This window comes from Mandrillus leucophaeus, unplaced genomic scaffold, assembly GCF_000951045.1.
Source record: "Mandrillus leucophaeus isolate KB7577 unplaced genomic scaffold, Mleu.le_1.0 Scaffold282, whole genome shotgun sequence".
Lineage (NCBI taxonomy): Eukaryota > Metazoa > Chordata > Mammalia > Primates > Cercopithecidae > Mandrillus > Mandrillus leucophaeus.
The window spans coordinates 812,195-823,308 of record NW_012102943.1 but is presented as its reverse complement, the minus strand read 5'-3'; the positions used below and the strand labels follow the sequence as shown (position 1 = coordinate 823,308).

Genomic DNA, 11,114 nt, shown 5'->3' with positions numbered 1-11,114 from the left:
AAAGATACCAATTTAATTCTTCCCAAAAAGATGAGAGAGGGCATTTCCTGATATCCTTATCAACACTGGGGATTGTCATTGATAATCTCTTTGTGTCCACAGTTATTACCGATTTGATGGTTACCAGATAGCAGTCTGATTGACAGTAAGTCCTAGAAGAAGAGTTCTGTCGAGATCATGTCCTTTGCAGGGACATAGATGGAGCTGGAAGCCAGTATACTCCGCAAACTAACAAAGGAACAGAAAACCAAACACTGCATGTTCTCACTTGTAAGTGGGAGCTGAACAATGAGAACACATGGACACGGGGAGGAGAACAAGACACACACTGGGGCTGGTTGGGGATGGGGGCCGGGGGAAGGGAGAGCATCAGGATAAATAGCTAATGCATGTGGGGCTTAATACCTAGGTGATGGATTAATAGGTGCAGCAAACCACCATGGCACACGTTTACCTATGTAAGAAACCTGCACGTCCTGTACATGTATCCTGAAGCTTAAAATTAAATTAAATTAAATTAAATTTTAAAAAACAGAGAGAAGAGTTCCATGTGTCTGAGTTTGGGGCAGTAAAGGTGGAGACCTGGAGTTAGCACCTTTTGTTTTCTGGATGGATGGCATGGGGGGTTGGGGAGAAGAGGGAGAGAGAATAATGGCAGATGTGTGAGGAGAAGAAGGCAGCCAGAGACTGTGGAAGAAAGAGAGGAAGGAAAGGGCAGGCAGCCTGAGATAGGAAACTATTCCTGGAGACTAGCTGCTCATGTTGAACGTGGCTGCTCTAGCTGGGTTCTTCGTAAAAACTGGGAAACAGGGCTAGTAGCCAGAGCCACAGTGATTGACCTCCTTAGATTCTGATTCATTTTTTATCCACGCATCTCCTGTTAATGGAATAAGCGTGTTAAGGAGACAGACGAAGGAAGACAAAGTCCAGAGCTGCAAAAACAGCAGTGTTTGACCTCAGGCCTGGAAGGGCGGTGCAGCCACTTACGATAGTCCAGCTTCCCCAGCAGGATGGACATTCTCTGAAGTAATGCTACTGCTGCTCTCTGAGGGGGACTGAGATCTATTGTCCAAGGAGTTCAGCTCACTGTTGTAGTCCCTTCCAAGCAATGACATCTTCAACACGGTGGGTAGGTGGTGGAGGCTCAGGGTTAAGGCTCTGAATGAGCCTCTGATGGGTCTGTCTCCAGAGAAACCATGGCTGCCGACCTGAGATGCTGGCTGCTAATCCCAAGGATGCGTGCTGCTGGCTGAAGCCTGACGAGCATGAATCAGGGAGGCGGTGGTGGCAGGAGAGGTGATGTTGATGATGCCTCACCTGGCTCTTGGGGGACTTACGAAAGACCCATCTCAGTCAGGGTGGTCCTCAGTTCCCCTCGCAATTGCTTGCGCAACCAGGACTTGCCTGGGCTTTTGGCCTCTCCTAGTTTAGCCCTTGCTGCTGTAGGGCAAAGCGAACAGTGTGACTGGGAGGAAGAAGGCACCATTGAATTGGAGGTCCTGGTGCCTGGACGTGGGGCCAGGCTCAGTGCTTGTCTGTCTTTGGCAAGGAAGAAACCAGAGCTACCTCACAATGGAAGCTGTCCAGCCAATGAGCTGCTGCAGAATCCTGGGATGCAGGTGAGGCCCAACAGAGCATAATCCAGCTACCATATTCCCTGGGTGGGGTGAAGAGTGGCTTGTAAGGCTCAGTTCAAATGCCACCTGCTCAGAATTTCTATACAGGAGGCATGTACGGCCTGCCAGTGATTTGGAAGGGAGTGCAGGTCATGTTTTAAAAAATCATTTGTTCAGAAAATATTTATTGAGCACCTAATATATGCTAGAAACTGTTCTCCATGCTAGGAATATATTAGGGTAGAAAACTAACTACAATCTCTCTTCTCATGGAATTTATGATCTGGAGGGACTGGGGGAGACAGACAATAAACAAAACAAATATATCAAGTATCTGTTAGTAAAAAGTGGTATAGAGAAAGTCCAGACAAGGGTAATGGAGAGTGTCAGCTAGGGGGAGGGTTGCAATTTTAGACTGGGTGATCAGAGAGGGCCTCACCTAGAAAGTGACATTTGGGCAAAGGGCTGAACAAGGTGAGGGAGCACAACTCATGTAGGTCTTGGGTAAGAAACTCTGAGCAGAGGGGCAAGAAGTGCAAAGGTCCTAAGGTAGGAGAGTGCCTGGGGTGTTTTAGGAATGACAATGAGGTCTTATGGCTGTCTAGGAGTGCACAGAGGAGAAGGGATTCTCCTGGTTTGTGCCTATTGCCCTGGCATAATTACTAATGGTGCCTCCCTTCCTTATTAAAAGTATCCTGCAGCTGAGCGAGGTGGTGCACACTTGTAGACCCAACTACTCAAGAGGCTGAAATGGGAAAATCGATTGAGGCCAGCCTGGGAAATGACCCTAAAAATAAAACAAAATAGGCCAGGCGCAGTGGCTCACACCTGGAATCCCAGCACTTTGGGAGGCCGAGGTGGGCAGATCACCTGAGCTTGGGAGTTAGAGACCAACCTGACCAACATAGTGAAATCCTATCTCTAGTAAAAATACAAAAATTAGCTGAGCTTGGTGGCATATACCTATAGTCCCAGCTACTTGGGAGGCTGAGGCAGGAGAATCGCTTGAACCTGGGAGGCGGTGGTTGCAGTGAGCAGAGATCGCACCATTGCACTCCAGCCTGGGTGACAAGAATAAAATTCCATCTCAAAAAAAAAAAAAAAAGAATAAAATAAAAAGAGATAACCTGGTTTGGATGATAAATTACATAGTCACACCAGAGATGTAGCTAAAGAGGAGAGATGAGAAATCATGGAGGGTTCTGAGCAGAGAAGTGACATTACTTAAACGTTTTGACAGGATGTCTCTGGCCTTTTTTTTTTTTTTTTTTTTTTTGTGAGCAGATTGAAGGGGTGCAAGGGGATATCAATCAGGAGGCTATTACAATAATCCAGGAGGGTGTTGCAATGACCCAAGTGTCAGTCTGTGATGGCTTAAACCAGGGAGGTAGTGAAAGAGATGGTGAGAAGCGACTGAATCCTGGATACTTTTAAAGATAAAGCCAAGAGAATGTGCTGATGAACTTGAGGTGGGATGTAAAAGAGAGAGGAATCAAGGAAGACTCCAATATTTTTGACGTGAGTAACAGAATGGGACCGGCATTAACAAAATCGTGTCCGGAAGCTGCTTTTGCAGAGCACGCACCAGCACTGAACTTTGATTGCGTGTTTGTTTGGGACGACTGCACAGGTTGCTTATGAAGCTCATGGGGGCCAAGGTACTCCCCACACCACCTCTTAGTGCTGCTGCAAAATCAGCACTGGGAGCTTCTCTCTTCGTCTGAATATCAAATGAAATACCTCTCTCCTCTGATGTCCAAATACTTTTTCTCAAGTCGAAAATAACTTCCCCTCCCCTGTTGCACTTATTCATTTATTATTTTATTTTATTTTTATTTTTTGAGACAGAGTCTCACTGTCGCCCAGGCTGAAGTGTAGTGGCACAATCACAGCTCACTGCAAACTCCTCCTCCCGGGCTCAAGCGATCCTCCCACCTCAGCCTCCCGAGTAAGCAACTATATGCCAATAAATTGGAAAATCTACAAGAAATGGACAAATTCCTAGACACATACAATCTACCAAGATCGAACCAGGAAGAAATCCAAAACCTGAAGAGACCAAAAACAAGTAATGAGATCAAAGCCATAATAAAAAGTCTCCAGGTAAAGGAAAGCCTTGGACCCTCTGGCTTAACTGCTGACTTCTACTAAACATTTAAAGAAGAACTAATAAGAACTCAAACTATTTCAAAACATAGAAGAAGAGGGAATACTTCCAAACTCATTGAATATTATAGAAGTTCAGTATTACTCCGATACCAAAACAAGACAAAGATACATTAAAAAAAAAAAAAAGAAAAGAAAAGGAAACTACAGGCCAACATCCTTTTGTATGCTTGCTCTGGGTGGTGGTGATTTCCACAGTCTCTGCTTTATAGTTGTGAGTTTTGCTTTGCCTTGTTTTAAAACAAGCATAGCATTTATTATAATCAATCACTGTCTTGTTTACTTGTTTACTGTCTGTCTTCCTACTAAAGTGCAGACTCCTTGAAAATGGAACATTGTTAAATCTGCAGCACGTTATATAGAATAGGCATGCTTTAGGTAAGTATTGAAACAATGAATAAATGACATGGCAAAACCTCATCTCTTTTTATTTTTATTTATTTTTATTTTTTTCTCCAGACGGAGTCTTGCTCTGTCACCCAGGCTGGAGTGCAATGGCGTGACCTCGGCTCACTGCAACCTCGGCCTCCTGGGTTCAAGTGATTCTCCTGCCTCAGCCTCCTGAGTAGCTGGGATTAGAGGCACATGCCACCATGCCCGGCTAATTTTTTGTATTTTTAGTAGAGATGGAGTTTCACCATGTTGGCCAGGCTGATGTGTATCTCCTGACCTCAGACGATCCTCCTGCCTTGGCCTCCCAAAGTGCTGGAATTACAGGTGTGAGCTACCACGCCTGGCCACAAAACCCCATCTCTACAAAAAATACAAAAATTAGCTGGGCATGGTGGCATATGGCTATAGGTATTAATGATCTTTTGTATTTCTGCAGTATCAGTTGTAATGTCTCTTTTTTCATTTCTTATTTTATTTACTTGGATCTTCTCTCTTTTTTTCTTAGTCTGGCTAATGGTTTGTCAATTTTGTTTAACTTTTCAAAAAAAACAACATTTTATTATTGATCTTTTATATTGTTTTCTTCATGTCAGTTTCATTTATTTCTGCTCTGATCTTTATTATTTCTTTTCTTCTACTAATTTTGGGTTTGGTTTGCTCTTGCTTTTCTAGTTCTTTAATATACATTTTGTTTGTTTGTTTTTTGAAATGGAACCTCGCTTTGTTGCCCCAGCTGGAGTGCAGTGGCATGATCTTGGCTCACTGTAACCTTTGCCTCTTGAGTTCAAGTGATCTCGTGCCTCAGCCTCCTGAGTAGCTGGGATTATAGGCACCCACCACTACACTCGGCTAATTTTTTTTTGTACTTTTACTAGAGACAGGGTTTCACCATGTTGGCCAGGCTGGTTTTGTACTTCTGACCTCAAGTGATCTGCCTATCTTGGCCTCCCAAAGTTCTAGAATTACCGGCATGAACCACCATTCATGACTGGCTGCATCATTAGATTGTTTATTTGAAGGTTTCCCTATTTTTGATGTAGGCACTTATAGCTATAAACTTCCCTTTTAGTACTGCTTTTGCTATATCCCATAGGTTGTGGTATGTTGTGTTTCCATTATCATTTGTTTCAAGGATTTTCAAATTTTCTTCTTAATTTCTTCACCGACCCACTGGTCATTAAGGAGCATACTGTTTAATTTCCATGTGTTTGTATAGTTTCCAAACTTCTTCTTCTTGCTGATTACAAGTTTCATTCCATTGTGGTCAGAGAAGATGCTTGGTATTATTTCAGTTTTTTGGAAGTTTTAAGACTTGTTTTGTGACCTAACATATGGTCTATCCTTGAAAATGATCTGTGATCCGTGTGCTGAGAAAAGGGATGTGCATTCTTAAGCCATTGGATGAAATATTCCATAAATATCTGTTAGATCTACTTGGTCTATAGTGCAGATTAAGTCCTATGTTTCTTTGTTAATTTTCTGTCTGGAAGATCTGTCCAATGCAGAAAGTTGGGTATTGAAGTCTCTAACTATTGGTGTCTCTCTCTCTCTTTAGCTCTAATAATATTGGCTTTATTTATCTGGGTGCTCCAGTGTTTGCTGCACATATAATTACAATTGTTATATCCTCTTATATCCTGAATTGACCTTTTGATCATTATATAGTGATCTTCTTTGTCTCTTCTTATAGTTTTTGTCTTAAAATCTATTTTGTCTGATATAAGTATAGCCACTCTTGCTCTTTTTTGATTTCCGTTGGCATGGAATATATTTTTTCACGTCTTTATTTTCAGCCTATGTATGCCTTTATAGGTAAAGTGGGTTTCTTGTAGGCAACAGATCAATGGATCTTTTTTTATTCATTCAGCCAGTTTATGTCTTTTGATTGAAGAGTTTAGACCATTTACATTCAATGTTATTATTGATAAGCAAGGATTTACTCTTGCCATTTTGTTACTTGTTTTCTGGTTGTTGTGGTTTTCTCTTACTTCTTTTTTTTCTTGTCTTCCTTTAGTGAAAGTGTTTTTTTACCTTTTGATATGCTTTAGTTTCTTGCTTTTGCATGTGTTTGTATCCATTATACGGTTTTTGGTTTGAGGTTACCATGAGGTTTGCAAATACTATCTTATAACCCGTTATTTTAACCTGATAACACATTAACACTGCATCAACAAACAAATGAACAAAAAGAAAGAAAGAAAACTAATAAAAACTCTATGCCTTAACTTCATCCCCCTGCTTTTTAATTTTTTGTTGTTTCTGTTTGTTTTTTATTGTACTAAGTCTTGAAAAGTTGTTATTATTTTTGATTGGTTCATTGTTTAGTCTTTCTACTTATGATAAAAGTAGGTCACACACCACAGTTACAGAGTTATAATAGTCTGTGTTTTTCTGTGTATTTACTATTACCAGTCAGTTTTGTACCTTCTGGTGATTATGTATTGCTCATTAATGTTCTTTTCTTTCTGATTGAAGTACTCCCTTTAGCAATTCTGGTAGGACAGAAATGCTGGTGTTGATAAAATCCTTCAACTTTTGTTTGTCTGGGAAAGTCTTTATTTCTCATTCATGTTTGAAGTATATTTTCACCAGATATACTATTCTAGGGTAAAAGTTTTTTTTTTTTTTTTTTTTCCTTCAGCACTTTAAATATGTCATGCCACTCTCTCCTTGCCTTTAAGGTTTCCACTGAGAAGTCTGCTGCCTGACATGTTTGAGCTCCATCATGCTTTTTTTTTTTTTTGTTCTTTCTCTCTTGTTGCTTTTAGGATCCTTTATGCTAGATCTTTGGGAGTTTGATTATTAAATGCTTTAAGGTAGTCTTGTTTAGATTAAATCTGCTTGGTGTTCTATAAACTTCTTGTACTTGGATATTGATAACTTTCTCTAGGTTTAGGAAGTTCTCTATTATCCTTTTGAATAAACTTTCTACCCCTATCTCTTTCTCTACTTCCTCTTTAAGATCAATAACTTAAATTTGCCTTTTTGAGGTTGTTTTCTAGATCGTGTAGGTGTGCTTCATTATTTTTTATTCCTTTTTTTTTGGTCTCCTCTGACTGTATATTTTCAAACAGCTTTAAACTCACTAATTCTTTCTTCTGGTTGATCAATTCTATTATTAAAAGACTCTGATGCATTCTTCAGTATGGCAATTGCATTTTTCAGCTCCAGAATTTCTGACTGATTCTTTTTCATGATTTCAATATCTTTGTTAAATTTATCTGATGAATTCCTTCTCTCTGTTATCTTGAATTTCTATGAGTTTCCTCAAAACAACTATTTTCAATTCTCTGACTGAAAGATCACATATCTCTGTATCTCCAGGATTGGTCCCTGTGCCTTATTTAGTTCATTTGGTGAGGCCATGTTTTCACGGATGGTGTTGATGCTAGTAAATGCTCTTCAGTTTCTGGGCATTGAAGAGTTAGGTATTTATTGTAGTCTTCACTGTCTGGGCTTGTTTGTAGCTGTCCTTCTTGGGTAGGCTTTCCAGGTATTTGAAAGGGCTTGGGTATTATGATCTAAGCTGTATCTGCTTTAGGGCACAACCCAAGCCCAGCAACACTGTGGTTGGTGCAGACTGACAGAGGTACCACCTTGATTGTCTTGGAGACAATTGATCTGGGAGAATTCTCTCTGGATTACCAGATAGAGACTCTTGTTCTCTTCCCTTACTTTCTCCCAAACAGAGTCTCTCTCTTTGTCTGTTCTGAGCCACATGAAACTGGGGGTGGAGTGATACAAGCACCCTTGTGGCCACCATCACTATGACTGCACTGGGTGACACCTGAAGCCAGTATAGCACTGGGTCTTGCTCGAGGCCTCCTGTAACCACTCCCTGGCTACTGCCTGTGTTCGCTCAAGGCCCTGGGGCTCTGTAATCAGCAGGTGGCAAAGCCATTCAGGTCTGTATTTTTCCCTTTAATGTGGAGAGATCCCCCAGGCCTTGTGCAGGTCCAGAGGTGCCATCTGTCTGAGAGCCAGGGACTAGAGTAAAAAACCTAAGAAGTCTACCTGCTGTTCTGTTGTACTGTAGCTGAGCTGGCACTCGAACCACAAGACATAGTCCTGTTCACTCTTCCTTCCCCTTTCCAAAGGCAGAGGAGCCTCACCCTATGGCCACTGCCACCTCAGGCCCGCACTGAGTAATGCCAGATTACTGCCGATGTTCCCTTAAGTCCTGAGGGCTCTTCGGTCAGCTTGTGGTGCATGCTGCCTGGCTTGGGACTCACCCTTCAGGGCAGTGGGCTACCCTCTGGCCCAGGACAGGTCCAGAAATGCCATCCAAGAGCCAAGTCCTGGAATCAGGGACCCCAAGAGCCTACTTGGTGCTCTACCCTTGTGGCTGAGCTGGTAACTAAAGTCAGCAGGTCTCAGAGTCTCACCCAAGGCCCTTGATGTAGCATCTGGGTATCACTGGTGTTTATTCAGGGCCCAAGGGCTCTTCAGTGAGCAGGTGATGAATGCTGCCAGGACTGGGTCCTTTCCTTCAAGGCAGTGGTTTCCCTTCTGGCCCAGGGTATGTCTAGAAATGCCCAGGAGCTAGGGCCTAGAAAGGCAGCATCATAACTCTGACTCATGCCCTGTTCTGTAGCTGAGTTGGCATCTAAGATGTAAGACAAAGTCCTCCCCACTTTTCCCTCTCCTCTCCTCAAGGGGAAGGAAAGTGTCTTTTCTGGAGCCACAAGCTGTGTATCTTGGTTAGGAGAGGGGTGATGCCAAGTACTGCCTTAGCCACTCCACCTGATGTCTCAGTATGTCTCCTGCTCCCCCAGTCCACTGTCTCTGGGTCCAATTCAGTACTAGGAGTCTCCTAGGAATTGTAGCCCTTGTGGCCTAGACTGCCTTTCAAGTTTATTTAAAGCCCCAGAACACTTTAGCCCATGGTGGCAAGGCTTGTGGGAACTAGAGTTCTGACCCCTGGGATCGGTGATTCCCCTCTGGCTAGAGCTGGTTTAAATCCTCCCTCTGTGGTCAGGTGTCAACTTAGTTTGATCTAGTTTTCCTTTCTGCTATAACAAAGGCAGCACTTAGTCAATGCCTCACAATTACTGGGTTCTCCCTTCCCCAGAGCCCAGAGATACTCTGGGCACCATGGGCCCCTGCTGGGGGTGAGGGAGGGGTGGCGTGGGTGATTCAAGACTGTTTTTTCTTTTACCTCTTTGGTGCCTCTTTCAGCCATACGAAGTTAAAATCAGGTACTGTGAGTGCCCACATTTTTTGGTTCTTATGAAGGTGCTTTTTTTTCTGTACATAATTGTTAATTTGGTGTCCTTAGAGTGGGGATTGGGGGACAGGACAGATCAGTGGAGCTTTCTACCATCTTGCTCTACCTTCTCCCTATTTTACATTTTGATAACCACCATTCAATAACCTCTCTTGGGCCCTGCAATGCAGTGAGGAGCTTTGATGCGCAAATGTTTGCATCCTGGATCCATCCTTTACTATGCGTTTGATCTTTAACAAGTTATTTAATGTCTCTGAGCCTGTTTCCTTATCTGAAAATGGAGACAATGACAGTGTAAACATCACAGGGTCATTGTAAGGATTAAATGAGATAATCTCATCTAAAATCCTTAGTAAGCACTCAGTGAAGGAAAGGAGGAAGGATTTTCTATGTTCCTTGACTCATTAGCAAACCCCAGAAGTTAAATAAACAATCAGTTAAATGGGGGGAAGAAAGTTGTATGTGTGTGCATATGTGTGTATTAAATAATCGTTTCAAACCACTTAAAAAATTTTTAATATCACCACCACTCAGACTTAAAACTAACATGTAGTAGTCTTTAGTGTTGCCAATAATTACTAATGAGTCTCCCTAGCTTGGTTTTGTTGGTTACATCAATGTTGCTAAATTTAGTTTTTCCTTCCAAGATTTAACTTTAGCCAGATTGGTCTAAGTAATAAAATTAACCCTATCATCTTACACAGTAGGGACTTATCTTTAGAGAATGAGTGTAAACTTTTCTTAATAACAGAGAAGATAACCTTAAACTTCAAGGATGGGTGGGGTGATTGATAGCGGAGCAGGGTGGGAGAGAAGTGTTTCCAGAGAGGATGATCACATTGCCAACACTCGAACGGATCAGTGGAAGTCCTTTGGCTTGCTGATGAAACAGAGAGCTCAGGGTGGAAATGACAACCCATCCTCTGGCAAAGTAGACTGTGGACCCCTGCACAGGCTATGAGTGTCCTATTGCCCAACAGGGACTCTGTAGGCTATGGGATCTGGGTGTGGACCACCAGCCTTTCCTCCATCTGAGTGGACTTGTGTTCATGAAGTATCTTCTGGAAGTCCAGCAGATAGAAAGTAACATACAGAAAGAGCAGACCAGGACTTGAGAATTGGGGGGCACAGGGAAGATGAAGGATGAAAATAAGTAGGACAGGGCTTTTTCAAATATTCTCTTAACACCGAGGCTGAAACAGGCATAGATCATTCCCATAAATCACAGAGAGTTTCATGAGAAACTCTCCTCTCCCCACCTTTTGGGACTATAGATCTTCAACATCTATTTAGTTATCTAGGTGCATTTTCTCAATGTTAGTAATTCTGCGGGGAGGGGAGAGAGCAGTCACCACCAGAAAGATAGAGGCGATGTCTCAGGTTGGCTTGCCCCTGGCTGCCGGCCAAGGTCAGACACGAGCATAAGTGCTGTCATGTCCAGGCAGCAGGACAGAATGGAAGGAGGTTCAGACTCAGTCTTTCAAGTTCTACTCAAAGCCCAACTCAAGTGATACCACCTGTGGAAAGTCTTCCTTTGTGCTCCAGAGCAGGTAGTGTCCTTTGCCCTTAGATGGACGTATGATGGTATTTACTTAGTTGATTACCTGTTACTCTTCCCCAATGGACAGTAGACTGGCTGCTTGACAGCTGGGATTCTTTTCTCATTAATCAGTGTATCCTTTTTAGAATGATGTATCAGGTATCTTTTGCTT

At 42.5% G+C, this 11,114-nt stretch overlaps 1 protein-coding gene across 1 annotated transcript in view; it reads right to left on the bottom strand.

Annotated features, from left to right (window-relative positions):
* SLC36A3 (solute carrier family 36, member 3) overlaps positions 1 to 1,562 on the bottom strand; it is a 27,036-nt gene extending 25,474 nt beyond the window's left edge. Inside the window, exon 1 of the mRNA XM_011985303.1 lies at positions 988 to 1,562. Within this exon, the coding sequence (XP_011840693.1) occupies positions 988 to 1,115 (128 nt within the window). The 5' untranslated portion in view covers positions 1,116 to 1,562. The remainder of the gene's footprint in view (positions 1 to 987) is intronic.
* Between the last annotated feature and the right edge of the window lie 9,552 nt (positions 1,563 to 11,114).